At 42.2% G+C, this 20003-nt stretch overlaps 1 protein-coding gene across 8 annotated transcripts in view; it reads left to right on the forward strand.

Annotated features, from left to right (window-relative positions):
- The window catches only part of adgrl3.1 (adhesion G protein-coupled receptor L3.1), a 112386-nt gene that overhangs the window by 40544 nt on the left and 51839 nt on the right, over positions 1–20003 (forward strand). For all 8 annotated transcript variants that reach the window (XM_030094154.1, XM_030094153.1, XM_030094157.1 and 5 more), the window contains 3 exons: positions 9505–9614; positions 17461–17475; positions 18632–19420. In XM_030094154.1, the coding sequence (XP_029950014.1) occupies positions 9505–9614; positions 17461–17475; positions 18632–19420 (914 nt within the window). The remainder of the gene's footprint in view (positions 1–9504; positions 9615–17460; positions 17476–18631; positions 19421–20003) is intronic.

Consider the following 20003-nt stretch of genomic DNA (forward strand, 5'->3'; position numbering starts at 1 on the left):
CAGTGACTTGACTGCAGTTTGCTGTACTGGACTGAAAATCCTAATGGTGATTATTTACCAGTAAAACCGTACCGGGAGCTGTCATTCATTTTTTCTTCTCTCTGAATGTAATTCCTGTTGAACTCTGCTGTGCACACACTGGACTGACAGCAACACAGCAAGGCCAATACCCAACATGCTTTATGAGTGCATGATTGCATTGTCTATACTGCATGTTAGGTGTCAAAAATGACACTTGACATTTTTAGGTAGAATGAGAGAAGAATGAGAAAGACTGGCTTCCTCTAACCAAATATTAATAATGCAACACATTTCAAAGTTGTCTTTTTTTTTTTCCCCCCTCAGCAGGCAAGACAACATTATTTTACCTGTGGCTTGTCTGACAGGTCGAGAGCTGACAGAAATATATTCAGGGACGTCCGCAGAGTGTGTCCATGTGTGTGTGTGTGTGGGATAGAGAATGACAAACAAAGAGACATATCTGTCATCTCTTCAGAAATGTGGCGTGGTGCATGCACAGCAGGCGATGCATCCGCCTCACTATACCCTGCGGTAGACAAACGGACATGCACCAACATACAGGTACCTGACTCCTGCTCTCGCTCCCTTCTTACCTCTGTCAATCACACTCTCTGCATCACTCTTCAATTACTTAACACACCCCGGTTCCTCCGCATCCTCGCACAGTTGCTACCCTCTCTACTCCTTCTCTCCTCCATCACTCCATCTTCAAACAGCCCTACTGTATATGTGTGTATAACCACATCAGGGAGCTAATAAAGCAGGAATGAGGCCAGCAGCAGAAGAATCTTATCTATGGTGTGTATGTGTGTGTGTGTGTGTGTGTGTGTGTGTGTGTGTGTGTGTGTGAGGGAAAGCGAGAGGTTGAGAGTGGACAGCCTAACAGCTTTTTATCCTGTAGCAAGATACAGTAACTACGCTCTGTCTACTGTCAAATGGGTTTCCTGAACTCCCGCAGGACACAGACAGCCCAGTGAAATCGTCTCTCCTCCTTCCTTTTGTTATTCCCCTCAAATTGGCTTTTTTTTTTTTTAATGTTTTTCCAACTGCTCAGCCCCCAGTGCTTCATTCATAACAGGTTGGAGTTTTCATTTCAGTTTATTTCTCTGATAATTTACAAAATTATGAAACCCTTTTTTGAATATTCTTTTGTGTTTGTAGACATGAGAGATGCTTTTAGACTCACGGAAATACAGAATTAATTTTGTTTTTAAAGGAAATGTTAGCCCTCAAGGCACTGTAAATTATAGTGTTCATCCTCAGTCTTAATATTCTTTCAAGTGCTGCTTAATTTATTTGTTTGGGCTTATTTTTCTTTGGTTTTGTATATTTTATTAAATCACTTCAAAATGACAAAAGTATAAACCAAACATACTGTAAAGGCCATTCATTTATTTTGCTGCAAAAATGAACTTTTTTTAATACTTTTTTTCATCATCATCACAAGACTAATGCATTTCAGGTGAAGCAAGTCAGTGTCAATAATCACCTCTAAGTGACAAATATATGAAGTGAAACAACACAATGACTTCCTGATAATAAGTTTAAAGATGTGTTTGTGTTATCGCCTCCCCAAACGTCCCCGCTCCTCCTTCCTCGGTCCTTCTGATTGCGGGTTCATGCCTGAGTCCAACTGTCAGAGGCAGAAAATGTTTGTTCCAGTCTGTTTTCTGCAACTTACTTCACAGTGTGGGTGAGCAAGCTGAGAGAAATAAGACGGTGACATTATGCGCACCATGAGTCCATATTACATGCTCCGACCATTGCACCTCTCTCCGAGGGAGCTCTACCGAGAGATTTCTCAATATTGTGAACCGTCAATGTTCCTGCTGGCGTGAAAAGAGAAGCCAGAAGATGCTCTGCGAAATAGCTTTGAAACATGTTACTGAAGTCTTTCAGGAATTCTAATCTGGGCTCTTGCTCAAAATTCCAGTTAAATGCATGAAATAGCACAAACAGTCTTCAGTTGTTAACTACTTCTCAAAGAAAACATTTAATAATTCAAACTATAGTTAATCAGAATGAATACATTAACCGAAGAAAGATCCATTTATATTATGTACATGTCTCTTTGATGTATCTCTCTTCTTTCTGCAGGCACATATGCAGTTTTTTAGCCTGTGAAATTTGTGCACTGGGGTTTTTCTCCAGCTTACTTGGCTGACAGCAGTCCCAGGTCTCATCTGGGTGCACTGGCTGACTTCCTCCAACCGCTGCACAAACACCAAGTGAAGGAAATAAAATACTCATATGGCTTACTTTTGGGACTCAGTAATTCCAATTCTCTTAATTAGTCTTAATATTTAGTGAGAATTGTGACACACAGAAGCAATTCTACAGGTGCTGCTTTGTGGAAAGACGCTCTCAGGCCAGTCTTTACCGTTAATTCAAGCATCGAGCAGCAACCAAATTCAGTCAATTAGCCAAAAAAATCAATTCACAGCTCTTCACAGCTTCTGCTGCTCCATGTGTGCATGTCTGCATGTGAACCTAAACATTGATACGGAAGCAGACGCTAACTGACGATACAAATTGGTTATTTCCCAGGATAGGGAGTTTATATTTATCTGTGAATTGCTCGACACATGATTATGTGGACTTCTCCTTAATGGTTTAATGGACTGCAGTTGATCCATAGTTTATACAGACTTTAGTATATTAGTATGAAATGCATGTTTATTTCAATATTTAAGTCCATTTTTTTTATATGCTATCTTATTGTTGTTGGGTTTGCTTAATAAACATCTTCAGATCTTAACGAAGCATCACAATGAATAATTATTTTTTTAAATACCGGGTGTGTGAACCAGATTGTACAAAATGCTCAGTCGAAGTTATGTTAGATTAATCTATGTATGCAGTGTGATTAAACAGAACATCTAAAAATGTTTGCATTGTTTCTGATTTGGAAGCAACGTTCAGATCGGCTCAGCAGAGACGCTGCTGATGTTGTGATGAGAGAAATTTTCTCAGCTGGCTCCCTTTAACTTTTATTTGCAGACTATAATTTAAAATATATTGTTTCCCATTGTTTTCCTTTATTGAGGTTTTTGTGCCAAATTCAGACTGCTTTGCTGCAATGCGACAATGTGTTTATTAACTCGATCCGATCATTCCATGGTCAATTCAAACAAAAAACATGGACTTTATCCTTTCCAGCAGATGCTTTTTCCTGTTTATAGGACCTAAAGCAAATGAAACATTTAAATACTCCTGTTTGTAGTTATACCACTCAAGGTTGTAATCTTAATTTACTGATAAAACACATACAAATTGAAGCACAATCGATTTTTGTTTGCATGCAATCATTGATTTTAGAACAGCACTTTGTAAAAACATGCAGAAAACCGACATTTATTTATATCGCAGTAGAAAATGTTGCCAAGTACAGAGTCAGTCACAGTGATTTAGGGTACAGTTCTTGTGTTTGTAGATATGTTTCAGTGTATAAGACTTGCTTCAGTTCATATGAGTTGAGTTTAGACCGCAGATCGGTTAGTTTTATTGCACCGCTGATTTGCTCTAACGAATCACTTCTATTCTTGAGTGTTTTTGTTTGTGGAGGGCCACCACCTACTGTGTTCATAACTATGTATAATGTACAGACACCATTCCAGAAGGTTTGCATGTATTAACCGTGTTAACGCTCTGGACGGTGACTCACAGTGCTCTGGAGTGGTTCGCCGGTACTCAGATGTCGATTCTGAAGGACTGTGTTGGAGTTTTGTGTGTCACTCGCTTTCAGACACCTCTTTCAACTCATGGGGATTAGTTCCCGGCTCTCAACTGGTTCTGCAATTATATAGTTCTCCAACACATCTGCAATTGAGCGCAAGCACACACGCGGACGTTCGCGCACATACACAGTAAAATATTCATTCCGTTTTACATCTGCTCGCAGTCACACGCATGTGCTCGCACATATGCATAAACATGCCCGCATACGGTCCGGCAGCCCGCGTCAGCCTCATCAAATCATCAGGCAGTCGGCTGTGTTTGTATGAGGGATGGAGCCGGAGACAGAGATGGAGTGAAGGGAGGTCTGCCAAACAAAGTGAAAAACATCAGAGACAATAACAACAGCAGCACCCACTGCAGCATCGCGGCTTTTTCTTTTCCTGCCTGCCACTGCTCGGCTTTGTTAGTGAATACTTTGTTTGCGTCTGTGTGTGTATGTGTGTGTGTGTGTGTGTGTGTGTGTGTGTGTTGTACATTGGAAGGAAGAAAGCCAGCGGGCAAGGCGGTATCCAGGCCACTGCCTTGTTTTGATGTGGTCATGCTAATTAAAAAAAAAAAAAAAAAAAAGGGGGTGCTTTTCTGCCAACACAGAGAAAAGCATGCAGGAAATATATAGAACCATGCTGGTACTTGAAAGACTATTTTGCAAAGGTGTGTGGGTGTATATGTGAGTGCATGTTGTGCATACATTAATCACGGGTCACAATGCAGGGAGGATGTGAGTCGTGATTGTGTCTTCTGCTGATGTTTTTTCATGTTTTGTTATCCTGCTGCATAGACATGTTGGCAGAGAGGCAACAGAAGAAGAAGAAGAAGGAAAAAAAATATGGAGGAGATGGGTGTACTGGGGATATGAGGAGGTCTTTTCTGGATCTGACTCAGACTACTGGCTCAGACATAACGGTGACGTCAGCACAGGCTTTAGCGAGGATGGAGGGAGAAACAGAGGGAGGCTGGAGATGACGCCCTGGGGGAGGCAGGGATGAGAAAGGTATTACTGAGGGAGGGGAGGACAGAGGGAGGCTGCAATATGGGGCCTACCACATACATCAGGGTGTGACTTCGGAAACTGCAGCTAAGTGGGTTTAAGACAGATAAACAGACAGAAAAAAAAAGAGAGAAAAAAAAACAGACAGTCGGGATGAGAGACTACGAAGGAGGAATGGAGAGGAATAATTCCTAGGCGGGAGGGATGAAGACAAAGGCTGAAAGACGAAATTGGTTTATTATCTTGGCTTAGTGTGTGTGGGGAGAAGGAGAAGAAAGCCGGTGCGGAAAGAGAGAGAAGGACGGAGTGATAGGAGGGAGATAGAAGGGGCGAGAGATTATGTCAAATCTTTGCACTACACCCCTTTATTTAAAAGACCAGTCAATAACCTTCAGCGCTTTATGACTCAGCCATGAAAGTCCAGAGACGGGCTTTTGCAGTGTTATAAAGCAGAAATAAATACACAAACACACAACCACAGCGAGTTCAAAAGTCAAATTCTCTTCCTTTGGCTGTCTTGAACTCATTTGCATCCGTTCTTTCGTCTTGCCTGCCCGTTTCTTGCAGCAAGTCCTCTTTATTGTATTGTATTTCACTTATTTATGCATTTTGCTGGGTTTAATGCTGTGACTTACTAGTATCGTGTGGCTTCACTGCCCAGTCTGTCCCCCCCCCACTTTATTATTTAAGAACAAGACCTAATTTTTTTTTACAAAGCCCCTGGGCTTCTTGGTGCTACCAGTGTTCAGGTTTCTTTCCCTTTAAGTCTGTGTGTGGAAATAATTAATCCTTCTCTTGTGCCTGTGGCACCAGTTTTGAGCGTGCAGTTTTCACTGAAACGGTTATCTCAAACCACTTGTCTGCCCACGTGACAACATCATGGCTTTCACTTATTTTAATGGAGCAGAGACTGTAAAGGCAGCGGGCACATTGAAGAAACACAGTTGTTGTTCTTGTCAAGTCTAACAAGCATCGCTTTTAAAGCACTGTGTTAAATGTTAGTATTAAAATAATTAGCATTTGTGCTTTGTATTTAGTAAGTGGATTGTTGCTCAGTATAATTTGTTAAAGCAAGTTTTGTGCTAACTGTTAGCATGTCAATAGGTTTTCCCATAGAAGTTAGCATTAAGCTAGTAGTGTTTTTCTTTCATGATGTATGTTATTTACTGTGTTTTACAGCGATGCGTCCATGCAAACAGTTTAATTCAGCCTTTATATCATTAATCTGCCAGTCATGAAACAGCACAGCCACTCGACAATGGCATGTCATATCCATATAAAAATCCATTCATTTTCAAAACATGTTTTTGGATCAATGAGGTTAAATTGGATAATTTCCCATGATACACCTGACAATCTCTCATGCTGCAGCACAGCAGTTGAAAAACACTGTGTTAATATGTTTGCTACAAGAGTGTAACTGGAAGCAAAGAAACAAACCATAACATAAGTATATTCATTGTCAAAAACACAACTCAAAGTGACAAAAAAACCTTGCTAACATGAAAAAAGTCATTAAAACAGATTTTAGTAAATTAATTATTCAATAGACAGAAATGTGTTTACAACAAAATCAAGCTATATTAATGCATAATTTCATATTTGTCCGAGTTGTTTTTTCTTCTAATGTTGACAAATTGTGATTGCTTTTTTGATAACATTATTGATAGCTTTAACGTTAATTCAAGCATTCCTGCTTGAAGCTTCATGTGTTGCGTGAAGCTGACACCAGAAACTTGAATTGCTTCGTTAGTATTGAACCTAATTGAATAGACTTACTGTCATCATATGTAAATAGCGCTGATGATTTATATTCTTTATTGCACACTGTATTTTGCACACAGCTGTGCTTTCAAACATGATTTTATATGAAACTTCATCCATCTGTGGCATCAGAATAAGCAAGTTAAAATCCCGACCCAATTCGGAAGCAACACAAGGAGCGAAAATATAGATTCAGAGCGTAGCACAGAGTGCTGAAAGAAACAAGTATAGAAAACACATCAAAAACCGTGTATCAAACACAATATAGTGAGTATAGCTCGTATAGCGGTGTATTTATACAGCGAGCAAACCTTTGACAATGTCTCTGGATGTGCAAATGTTGCTCAGCAAACTGATATAACTTAGTCTTGGTATATTTATATCCGCAACACTGAGGAAAAAACGCAATAAGCTCTGCAAGCATCAGCAAGCAATAAACGCAATGGGCCAAACCTAAACATTGGAAACACGTGAAACAAGGCAAACTTAGAAGCAACAAGTGTGGAAAAAAAAAACAAGTAAATGAACCAGTGGACTGCTTTTAATCTAGAAGTATGTGTGGTCATTAAATGTGTGTACGCCACTTGTGTCCATTCAGCCAGTGTTGTGAGCAAAGTTGTGGCTGCTGTGTCAGTTTTGTAAACCCCCCCACCTCCCAACCCTTCAGTCCACAACTTGCACCGATGACAGGTGACCGATGATGAAGGCACCGGGGCAAGAAATTAAAAAGCACAGAGGCGAGAAAAGAGAAGGGAGGGCGGGAGCAGAGGAGACATGTGGGCATTGTTATTAGAATATGACAGATCTGGCAACACTGTGAGTTTTAAACCTTTTGAAATCCAATAAGCGTTCACCTGACCACAGACACACCGGTCAGCAATACATATCAATAAATGTCGCCGTAAGTACCCCTCTGTAGTCTACCTCAGTTCTCTGTGTTCTGTGTGAATATTGAACTAAAAATTAAATTAGTTCTCATGCATATTTCATTATGCAAATTGTTGAACGATACTGTAAGAAAAAGACTTGAGGGGTTTAGCATGCTCATTAAAAAGTGCCTCAATGGGAGAATCTGAATGTTTTTAATGTAAATGTCGTTTGTCTGACAGGTGTGCAGAGAGGGAAAGACAGGAGAGTTTTACTAATTGAAAGAAAATATTCAGAGCAGAAGAGAGACGGTTTCTAAGTCTGCCTAAAATAGTTCTTTTCTCATGTGTCCTCTCTCCCCGGTTCTTGTACATAATATTCTTCATTCACAGTGTTTCAATAATTTATATAAACTAGAAAGTGCCATTGAAATAAAGCGGTGCTTCAAAGTGGGGCTGGATTTTATGTTATCATGTATATCTGTCATGCTAATATAGGGGCTCCAGCAAGTCTCCTTTGATTGTGAGGAGTACCTTTGGTGCTGTGTTTAGTGAAACTCAAACCTTCTGAGTGTATTTTTTTCCAGCTGCACGAGAAGACAAACCTGCACAAGAGCGACGCAGGAATTATGAAAAGTGTGCTGCCTCACATAACCTGCGCTAATAAGAGTGAGGAATACTTACTTTTAGAGTGTCAGAGGAGAAGGCCCCCCAGGCAATTAGAATTAATTATCTGGAGTCTGGGGCAAAATACTCTTAAAGACAGGTTATTGTTCTCACTGCAGCGCACGCACACACACACACACACACACACACACACACACACACACACACACACACATGTCCCCATACACACACACACACACACACACACACACACGAGTGTGCACAGAGCAGAAGTGTCCTTGTGCCGGAGCTCTTCAGAACTCATTGTGGGCCACCTTGTGTTTGAGTGAACTCAATGATTCCATTACTGCGATGTTCACTCCAGGTGTGGCGTTGAGGGCGTGTTGTCGGCTCTCACCATCAACGTAAAGGGTCCTCAAGCGCGGATGACTCTTCAGTGTCAGGGTGAATGCAGGGGGTTTTATCAGTGGCTAGAATACATTTTAGTGTATGCCGTGCCTTCAAAATATCCACATCTCTGTCGTACGTGGTGGAGCGCTCTGGTCTGAGCTGAAACTCTCACAACAACAGACGCTAAGTCGCCACCGCGCACTTATTGAAATAGAGGTTTTATGGAAGGCTAATGAAGTTATTAAAAATGATAATGAAAGGCTATCACTGAGCAAAACCTCACTTCTTTCAACATTTAAAGCAAAAACAACTTATTAAAGTTCAACAATCGTTTGCAAAACAGTTGCTTGTTTGGCTTTTTGTAATTAATTCAAAGAGCCTGTCATAGAACATGTGATGAAGCTTGTTGAAATAGGGTTAATGTTGGTATATTTTTCATTTTTCTGTATTTTGAGCAGTGTGATTGTGAGAAGTTTAAAACAAAAGTTGTCATCATTTTCACAAATTGTCAAAACCCTATCTAAGCCACAGCTATCTCAGTGTAAACAGAGACCAAAAAAAAGAGTATTGTTCATAATTCACCGCTGTCAGTTTAGATTATATATTTTATGAAATCACGAAGATACTATATTTGGTCACTTTCCCATAAAATCTGTAATGTTTAGTTAATAGTTTAATCACTTTTTTTCCATTAAAAAAAACAATATGTTTATAATTAAAAGAACACAATTAAACATTTGTAAAGGCAGTAAAGATTAAATCACAAAATAAATAAATAAATAAAAAGTTAAAAATAAATAAATAAAATGATAATAATAATGAAATAATAATAATAAATAAAAAGAAAATAACCTCTGATAAATGAAGTTTGTGACGCTGTTGACTTGTTTCAGGTGTTTCCATCGGTTTGTCTATTTGCTTCAAATAAGCTGTGAAGAGAGATTTCTGTGCAGTAAAGTTTAGCTGAAGCTGAACATTGACTGAATACTATATTACTTACGTTTGGGAGTTATTACATTATATTGCATTCAGTTGTTTTTACCAGTTTTTATGGAATGCGTCCGTCCAGAGCTGACATGTCTGCCTCCGTATCGTTCTTCGTCTCTGCAGATGCAACAACCGCACCCAGTGTGCGGTGGTGGCCGGCCCGGACGTCTTCCCTGACCCCTGCCCCGGCACCTACAAGTACCTGGAGGTCCAGTATGAGTGTGTCCCTTACAGTAAGTCCGCCTTTTCTACAGTGTGAACGGTCCGTGACTCCCTCTGTGTCCGTCTGTGATAAAGTCATTCAAGTTGTTCCTGAATGTTTTCTGTAAAAATAGGCTGTAAAAACTTGAGTTTTTCATACTGTTATCAACAACAATCCCGACTGTAAATCAGACTGGTCATCAGTAATCTGAAGCCAGAGTCAATTTATACGGGAATTGATAATAATAATAATATCACTCCCTGGGAAAGTCCGAGGGCGGAAGAGTGAGAAAGCAGGATAGTGTCTAATGCTGACAGATGGTGATATGACCTCTGACCCCAGTGCTGAGGGACTGGGAGGTCTTATTCACTGGAGTGAAGCCTTCGTGGGACATGTTAACAAAATATCCCGACAACTGTGGAACTTTTTGTTTGACGGGAGTAGTATCCTTCAAATCTAGGTTAGAGCTCTCTGCATAATGAATGCACAAGGCATCAGCGTGGAGACTTAGCGGATTAAAGACATCTTTTTATCCTTGATGTTTATTTTACACTACATTCCAGCTTAGAGGGTTTGTCTAAAGGCAAAGGTAAATTGCAGCACCGGTGTCGACTTGATGAAAAAACTAAATCTCCTGTGGCTCCTGCACTGCTGCTTCCCTCCTAGTTAATGCTCTGTTTTGTTCGTCTGGCTCTGCTATTTGATTTTTGACACCTGCCAAGGCAGAAAGCCCAACCAAAGGCAAACTAGCAGGTGAAAAACTCAATTGTTCATGTGAATAATTAAAAAGCTCAATGCCAAAATTACAGCACAGCTGTAGTGCAGGAAAGGTGAGGAAAGGAAACTGTACTCGGTATGTAAGCTGAGAAGAAGATAAAGAATGCCAAAAATATGGCTTTATGCATTTAAATCACATGACACATTCAGGTTTCCATTTACAGCTTCAGCAGATCTGCAATGCAGAAAACATGGAAGCAGAAAAAATACAATATTCCAGAATATTTGAATTAACGTGCATGTCGATGCCATCAATTACTTTCCCTGCTCCTCTGGCTGCTTACTTTTTTAAATTTTTTACAGACCTCAGGAGAGCAGTGTTTTGTTCTGATATTGCATAGCGTGCAGCGTTTAGCGCAGCAGCAGCAGCCCGGTTCTCCTTCAAGGACAGAGTTGAGCCGAGGTCGCCGTGTTTCGGACACTCAGAGATCAGGAGGCAGTGACTGTCAACAATCACTGCAGGACTGCAGACCAGATGTCTGCAGCCTTTATCACCAAAAGAGACGCTTCTGCCCACTTTCCACTCAGGAACATTTGTACAGAGCCACAAGCCACAAAACATTTTAATGTCAACTGATGTTGAAACAGTTTTTTTTTTTTTTTTTTTTTTTTTTGCACCCTTTGTTGAACAAGAAACCTTAAATATTTAGGTTTTGTACTCTGAGGTAACTAATTATGCAATAACGGATAGGACAAAAAAGTTGAACTTTCAAATAATGCTTAAGTTGCTCCTGCGTAAATGAAAAAAAAAAACAAGAAAATAAAAGCACATTGTTTTCATTATTATTTCAATACAAATGCTTGATGTACTACTTTTGGTTCTTTAATGAAGGTTATATAATGCCAAAATTGGTCGCCCAGAATTGATGGTTTAAAAAGAATTTTAAAAAATTATTGTTTATAAAGAATTCATTAAATTCCAGAACTGCAGACAGTGTAGCTGTTTTCGCCTTTTAACTTACCGAAAGGTTCGGTCTGTTAGGAAACACTGTGAGATCCGACGCACACGGTGTTCAACAGTTAATTTGACCAATCTTTTATTTCGGTGTCGCATTTGTCGCCTCTGTCTCACTTTGAAAGATGTCTGCTGTGCAATAAAATTAAAATATAGATAGAAATGTTTATTTGCATGTAATTTTGTGAAAGCTGCAGGGAACCGCTAAAGAGGGGCTGAAGAGCCGCATGTGGTTCCAGAGAGGCTGCAGAGCTGCGCTCCACACAGGGACTTTATCTAAACTCTCAAAGTGACAAAAAAAATATAGTATATTTTGTTGACGCTTGTTTGTTTGTTTTCCACTTTAAATATCAGTGTGGTGGAAATATTGGTTTTGGTTGTAGAAACAAACAAACAAGAAAATGATGGTCAATATTATCAAAAATATAAAAAGTACTTTCGAAAACTTTTGAGGTGGAATTTTCCGTTTTCATGTGTATTTGACAAATTCGTAAGTTGCACTTATTTAAACCATGAACTATGTCAGACAGGAGGTTGATCACAAACTGGACTGATAATCAGTAATTTAGTGCACTCCCGTGCGTCGTTCTTCCTGAAGTCCAGCTGAAATCAGCTGCACACTTTGAGCCTTTTTTTGTCTCAAACCCTGGCATCTCGGTCCACACAGACGGCCAAGGTGATCTCCCACACTGAAGCATTCAATTATGTCTGGCTAAACGGCTCTTGCCTGGCGTCTAGAATGACCAGCAGATTAAATAATAGGACTATCAGAGCCCTCTCTGGAGCAGATGGAAACACAACCTGATACCTGCTTAATGCCCCACCAAGCAGGCACACACACACACACACACACACACACACACACACACACACACACACACACACACACACACACACACACACACACTGCATGTCTTTGTCTCTCACATAACTGCATGCCTGCCTGTAAATACAGCACAACTATTTTTGTCGACTAATTATTGTTAAAAGCAGAAACAAGCGAGTGCAAAAGGAGATGAGTTGAACGCCGATGCGATAAACAATGGGTCAGTCAGGGTAACGTTTCTACTGGCAATAAATAGCATCTGAAACCAAAGTCATTAGAGAGCTGCGCTGGCAGAGGGAGGGACGTGGCCAGGCGGACGAAGCACCGACAGAAGAAGACGGGGAAGGAGGGCGGATCGGAGAGAGAGAGGGAGAGAGTACATTAGCGTCTCTGTACTGGAGTGTTCGGGCTGGATCAGGTGGCGGTCTGACTCCTGTGGTTGTGTTTAAGCATAAGAAGTGTTTCACGGAAAAGCGTTTTTATCACAGAATACCAGAAGCTTAACGTGACCGCGGGCCTTCACGAAGCCCTCAAACTGCGGCATTTAATTATTTATGAAATCAATTTCTTTTTTTTCGCGGGACGCAACGCTATTTGAATGGTAGAACGAGGCGCCGCCTGACATTCGGGGCGGGGATTCCACCGATAGCAATCACGCCGGCGTGCTTGACACAGCAAATCAATGCTGTCAGCGGCGTCGCCGCGAAAGATACATTCAGTGAGACATTAAGTGGAGAAACATCTCCAAAATGTTGCCGTAAATCAAGATCGATCAATGCGAGGGCTTGTTTGCTAAAATATATGACAGTGTACTCAAACTGTCGCGTTTCTGGGATGCATATGAGCAGCAGCTCTGATAGATCATAATATTTGCTTGCGAGGGCAGGGCTGGGCTCCGGTACACTCAGATGACTGTAACACCGAGGGACCTCCATAACTCAAGAGCGTCTCCCCTGACATTAAGCGCACTGGTGGTACTGTTTGTGGAGTGTAAACACCTGACCCCCAGCTCTCACCTCTGGGGCCATGTGTTGTTAATCACAGGCCGACTGCGTGGAAAGAAAACGAGCCGAGCTCCAGAAGAGACACAACCTTATTTTTTTTCCCCGAGCAGAGCTGATGTGTTCCCCACTGCTCAGGTAATGTAAACATATCTCAAAGTGGGGATGTAAAACAGGTAATTAAATTATATAGGGTTGAGTTTTCAGGGAAATTTTGCTCCTCCATCTACTCCGTTTTTTTTTTTTTCCTTCAGGATTTTTTGGCTTGTGCTCCCTTCATAACTCTTCATTTCTCCTCACTGCACTGCAGGTTTTTGGCTTTTGTCCAAAGCTACAATCAAGTGCTCTTTCTCTCTCTTCTCTCGCTCTCTCTCTCTCTCTGGCGCTCTGTGGTGTGAGTGTGTGGCGGTCGTGTGCCAAACTAGCCAGCTAGCTTTGGCAGTAATTAGCCACCTGTGTATACTTGCTCATTGCACTGCTGGAAGACTATAAATATCCATACATCGCTGCGCGGACTGCTTCGCCGAGGCAGCTCTCACACACAGATAGATTTAATCTCGACCAATATGCTATATGCTGCGGAAGATAGCCGCTATGTATTGTTTCATTTCTGTCCATTCAATAAAACAAGCAGGAACATTGAGGATTACGTCTATCCGTTCCCTCATCTTCAGTGCAGTATACCCTGGCTCTCCCAGCTGCTGTTATGAAGCAATTAGCCTACTACCACATTTAGTGTATTAATCAGAAAAGCCAGTGATATGTTATGCAATACCCATGCAGTCTATTTTAGACAATAGATCTTGGCTCAGTAGGAAAGCTAATTAAAAGATAAAATCACCTTCTTGTCTGTCCAATTAAAGACTTCTGTCAGATTGGACCCTTGGAATAACTTCATCATGATGACATGAGAGGAGCCGTGTGTGTGTGTGTGTGCGTGTGTCTGTGCGCCTTTCTTCAGATGCATATGCACGGTACATGTGTGTGTTTGTGTGTGGGCACATATGCAGGCATCTTTGTGTTTCCCAGAGAGAGCAAGGGAAGCTGGGAAGGGAACCAAAGAGACAGAAGGAGAGACGGCGGAGCGACAGCTGAAACGGAGAGAGAGAGAAATAGGTTAGACGAGGCCAACAGACGAGGAACAGAAAGAATGAATTAACTGATAAAAGACGCCGTGGTGTGGCGTGGACAGGGTTTGGGTTGAGCGAAGTGCTACGGAGATACGGAGAATGAATGAGGAGGGGAAAAGCACAGGATAAAATAATGAAACGGGATGGCAGGTGGGGGTGAGAGGACCGGAGAGATGGAATGGAATAATGAAAGAGAGAAAGAAGAAAACGTCTGTGTCCATAAATGACCTTGAGCTTTAGCCGGCTGAGCTGATTGGAGATCAGAGATAATAGTGGTGAGGCTGCTGTCGCCACTCGATGTCTGCAGAGACGTGCGCGCCGGCGTGCCTACACCCCGCGCATACACACACAGATTACACACACTCCCGAGCGCACGCCGTCTTTCCTCCTCGACGAATACCTCCTTAATAAACCATACATTTTCAATAAAAATGCTAATTATTTTTACACCGCGGCGCAGTCAGGTTAACACTGCTTCCGTGTGTGTGTCTGTGTGTGTGTGTGTGTGTGTGTGTGTGTGTGTGTGTGTGTGTGTGTGTGTGTGTGTGTGTGTGTGTCTGTGTGTGTGCAGTAGAGAGCAGCGAGGAGAAAACAATGTAGAAGGCATCCCAGGTACAGCGTGAAAGCCATTCGTGTGATGACAGAATTATTTTTGAAAATTGAGCCGATTTTGCTTCAGACATTAATGAATAATTAGGTGTTATTTTTTTTTTAATAAATGGGAAACTAGACAGGCGACACATTCTCTTAGCGTTATTCTTCTGCTATTGTTTTATAATATTCATCCAAAGTCTTTGTAGGAATAAATGAGATGAAATGTTTTGGGTTTTTTTTTTTTTCTCCAGAGCTGCATTGCTAAGTGTTCAATAGTGCAGTCTAAGTGGTTTTGCAAATGATCAGTCAAAGATACTGGTTAGATAAAAACATGTCGCTACCGCTGCAGAATTCAATTATGAATAACAACCGGCTGCAAAATATTGAGAGGAAATGCCTTCTTGTTGACGTTTTCTTGGAAACAAGGACAATCTGCGGCAAGTTGTCAGAGTTCATATTTTTTCCTCGCCTTTCTTTCAGCCACACTCGGCGGCTGAATTAGCAGCAGCTCAAAAAGTCTTCTCATCTCTTGCATCATCTTGCATGCGCGAGATACCCTTGACAAAACCTTGAGGATTCAACAAATGTCTCACCGACGTAAATTCACTCTGTCAAATCCGGCACGCCGAGAAATAAATGGCTGTGATTTATTAAAAAAAAAACTTTCATTCCTTATCCTTGCCTGGAGATTAAACCAGAGATACCTTTAAATAAAAAAAAAAAAAAAACCCTGAAATGAGATCACCAGCTGAGACATCCATTAATCTAGTGAAACAACAAGCAGCGGTACAAATTGAATGACATTTGTTTGACATTTTCTGTGCCATTTGGTGTACTTGTTGTCGCCACACTTTTTCATTTGAAATCTATTAGTTGCTCACAACCTTGAACTCTCCATGTTGCTCCAGTGTGTGTGTGTGTGTGTGTGTGTGTGTGTGTGTGTGTGTGTGTGTGTGTGTGTGTGTGTCTGGGAGTCTGTGTGAGAGTCCCGGGTCCTGTGAAGACCTTGTTGTTTGGGTGTCATTAATCCCCGTCTTCTCAACCGCAATGTGTCTCCTTGTATTGTTTGTATGTGTGTGTGTTCCCGTTTGGTACACTGATATCTGTCCTTCTATCGCACACACCCCTCAGCACAGGCAGACTATCTGCCTTCGTTCCCGGCTTTCGTCACTGGGGAACCGCTTCCTTGTGGCGAACCATTTTATATCTTAACTCGAAATGGCACGCTCACACAAGTTGCCTGTGCGCACGTGGATATACACACTTGTTCTAGGTTTAACACGATCTTCTTACAGAGATTGCTTATTTATCGGGAGTTGTGCTAAGCCGCACCAGTTACCATGCATTTTTCATGAGCCGAGGATTTAATGGTTGCTTGAGTGTGCGGGTGTGTGCGCATACGTCGGCGCGTTTTTGTGTGTCGCACGTGTTTGTGTATGATTTCTGGCTGTTGATGAGTTTTAGCTTTAATGTGTTAAAGAATTTATGCATGTTTTGTGCAGACGCAGTGCACTTGCGCTATATATATACACACAGAAGCATTTGGCGTCCAGAATTTGATGCTCTCCCAAATGTTTTCTCCCTTTGAGGACTCCGCTTCTGCCTTCCTCTTGTCTTGTCTCCTCTCATCTGGTATCCTCTTCCTCCCCACACCTCTCCTCTCCATCTCTGGGGACTAGTTCCCTCCAGCAGGTCTCTAACGGTCTTGAAAGACACAAGGGCAAAGCCTGCAGGATTAGGTTTCTGCCGTGTTCACATTCCGCTCGGTCCCACTGGGACCGGACTGGAATGAAACTCATATGTTTAAGAGGTTTCGAGCAAGTGTGCGCATTTCATCGCGGGTGCGACTTAACCAACCTTTTTTTTTTTTTTTTTTTTTTTTTTTCTGTATCTCAAAGGAGAGCGTTTGAATATAATAAACTGAATTTGCGATGGGGCTGAGGTGCGTTCGGTCTGCTTCCGCTCCACCGCGCAGATGCTTAAGCGCTCATAATCAGAGTCACATGCTCGAAGCAGCGGCTCGTTCACTGTGCATCACAAGGCTTTTTACTGTGGCTGTTTTGGCTGGGCTGCCTGGAACACAATCCTGATAATCAAATCAGTTTTCTTGTTTTCATTGCCCTGTTGATATTAGCATTCATTAAACAGCTCATTATCGCAGGTCATTTTCCACCGCTGGGTTCCGTAATGCGCTGAAGTTGCGATCGTCATGGAAGTTGTGAACATGTGCCGATCTGCCCACGTTTTGTGTGTGTCTCCCAGTGTCCCTCTCCCTCTTTTCATGACGTGCTCCTCTGTTCCCCGTTGTGTACGTACGCAACATATGTGAGACGCGGTTCCGTCAGAGAGCTTCCCCGTTGTCGAGCACTTCCCTCACACGCTTATGTAATGTTATTACCAATCACACATGGAGAGCATCCTGGCATTCTCACAAGGTTAGGATGAAATATGAGGACGATTATGGAGATCCAAGATTGTATTATCATGATTTCCTTATTATTGCATCATTAATCTATTTTTGTCTCTTGTCTCTCTTTCTCACTCTCTCCTTTCTCTTCTTTTTTTCTCAAATTGCTTGCCTATGGCTCATGCAGAAGTGGAACAAAAAGGTAAGTCTGTGAAGAAAAAAAAAAAAAAGCACACCTGCAATTCACGCATGCTCAAAATGTGGATTGGGCGTCTCTTTTTGATGGCAGCGCCTGAAGCGTTTTGTACCTTGTGGCAGCATGACATCTCTTTCAAAGTCACTGCTGCTATAATAAGACAGCTTGATCTCAGCATATAGAGGCAATTTAGTAACACTGGTTCTCATTAGACACACTCTGGGTCCATATTAATCTATGGTTTTGTGTAGAATGTCACTTAACGAACTCTCTGTGGGTCCAGCACATTTTTTATGATGAGCCAACGGACGGAGAATCGCACTGACATTTAATATTTCAGATGTTTTTCCCTGTTATATGAAAGATATGCCAGAGCTTTGAATAGCCAATGAAAATTTAATCAATATTCCCAGCCCTTTGGGTGGGATCTGGAATTATATTATTGAGAAGAATGGGAAAACCACAGCTCACATCTGGCATGTCTCTGCGTGTGTGTGTGTGTGTGTGTGTGTGTGTGTGTGTGTGTGTGTGTGTGTGTGACAGCATTCCAGTTAAATTACAAAGGGTCCTATGACTTTGGTCGCAACGGCTTCCCAGAATTTATTACATCTCCCACAACCCTCGTAAAACATGACCCCAGTATTCCAAGCTGGGAATACTAAGCATAGAGTGGGAAACGAATTATTGTAACAACTGCAAAAACAGCAGACTATAAAAGATGTGTTCAGTCCTACAGTTGGTTGTTCCTGACAGAAATAGAATGGGAGCGAAAGGAAGAAAGAGCTGTGAGACTAATGAGGAGCTGAAGAGGGAGGGAGAAATGGGAATAGAGAGAAAGGGTGGAAATAGAACAAAATGTGCCATTTTCTCTTCATCTTTTAGCTGTGAGAGCAGGGTATTATCTGTTGAATTGGAGGCATACTGTTGCTGTGTTTAAGAATGACAGGGACTATACAACATCCGAATCACAACACAGCAAGCTTATCATGTTATCGTCATTCGCTGGTGGTTAAGGTTAAGTTAAAACATGTCGTTACATTATGTATCAGCGCTTAAGGAAAGGAGCAGACATTTCTCCGGCGCTGTCAGACGGTCTAAAGAGAATAGCTGACATTTCACATCTCCTGCATCTAATGTGAGCGTGTTGTCGTTTGCTCCTCAGTATTTCTGTGCCCCGGCATTCTGCGGGGAGTCTACCAAAGCGAGCATCTCTTTGAGTCCGACCACCAGTCTGGCGCCTGGTGCAAAGACCCTCTGCAGGCGTCCGACAAGATCTACTACATGCCGTGGACGCCGTACCGCACGGACACCCTGACCGAGTACTCGTCCAAGGAGGACTTTGTGGCGGGCCGCCCCACGACCACGTACAAGCTGCCGCACCGAGTGGACGGCACCGGCTTCGTGGTGTACGACGGCGCGCTGTTCTTCAACAAGGAGCGCACGCGCAACATCGTCAAGTTCGACCTGCGCACGCGCATCAAGAGCGGCGAGGCCATCATCGCCAACGCCAACTACCACGACACGTCCCCGTACCGCTGGGGCGGCAAGTCGGACATCGACCTGGCGGTGGACGAGAACGGGCTGTGGGTCATCTACGCCACCGAGCAGAACAACGGGCGCATCGTGGTGAGCCAGCTCAACCCGTACACGCTGCGCATCGAGGGCTCCTGGGACACCACCTACGACAAGCGCTCCGCCTCCAACGCCTTCATGATCTGCGGGGTGCTGTACGTCGTCAAGACCGTGTACGAAGACGACGACAACGAGGGCACGGGGAACAAGATCGACTACATGTACAACACCGACAAGAGCAAGGAGATGACGGTGAACATACCGTTCCCCAACTCGTACCAGTACATCGCCGCAGTGGATTACAACCCTCGAGACAACCTGCTGTACGTGTGGAATAATTACCACGTGGTCAAGTACTCGCTGGACTTTGGCAACAACGGTAGGTCGAATTTTAATATCTCCAATTCTAAATATTTCCTCTTTAACCAGTTCTCTTAATGGCAGCAATAACAAAGTTACACTCTTTCAAAAATTCATCCTTTTTTAATTTATTAGACAAGCTGTGATGTTTTTTTTTTTTTTGTCAGATTCCACATGAAATACCTTGGATTATTTATCATTTGAATGATAAAACTTTTTTTTGTTTAGACATAAGGAATGCTTACAGACACTAATCTTCCTCCAATAATTAATTCTACAAAAAAAGGAAAAAAAAAAAGACTTGAAGAGGAAGAAAAAGAAAAGCACCATCTGTGCTGTCATGCTTCTCAATTATGACTGCTCCTCCACCACCCTGCCTGTAAAACACACACACACACACACACACACACACACACACACACACACACAAAAATGCTTCTCCAAAATACTTTTACAGCTGGTCTTGGATATACCCGTGTCACTGGGATTGGAGACGTCAGCACTCTCGCTATTTATGGATCTGAGAAAGACACCATAAAGGCTACCTTGATCTCTGCCTCTCAGAAGAATATCTCCAGCGCTGTTATATCCTGAGCCTGACA

Source organism: Salarias fasciatus, chromosome 6 (genome assembly GCF_902148845.1).
Source record: "Salarias fasciatus chromosome 6, fSalaFa1.1, whole genome shotgun sequence".
Lineage (NCBI taxonomy): Eukaryota > Metazoa > Chordata > Actinopteri > Blenniiformes > Blenniidae > Salarias > Salarias fasciatus.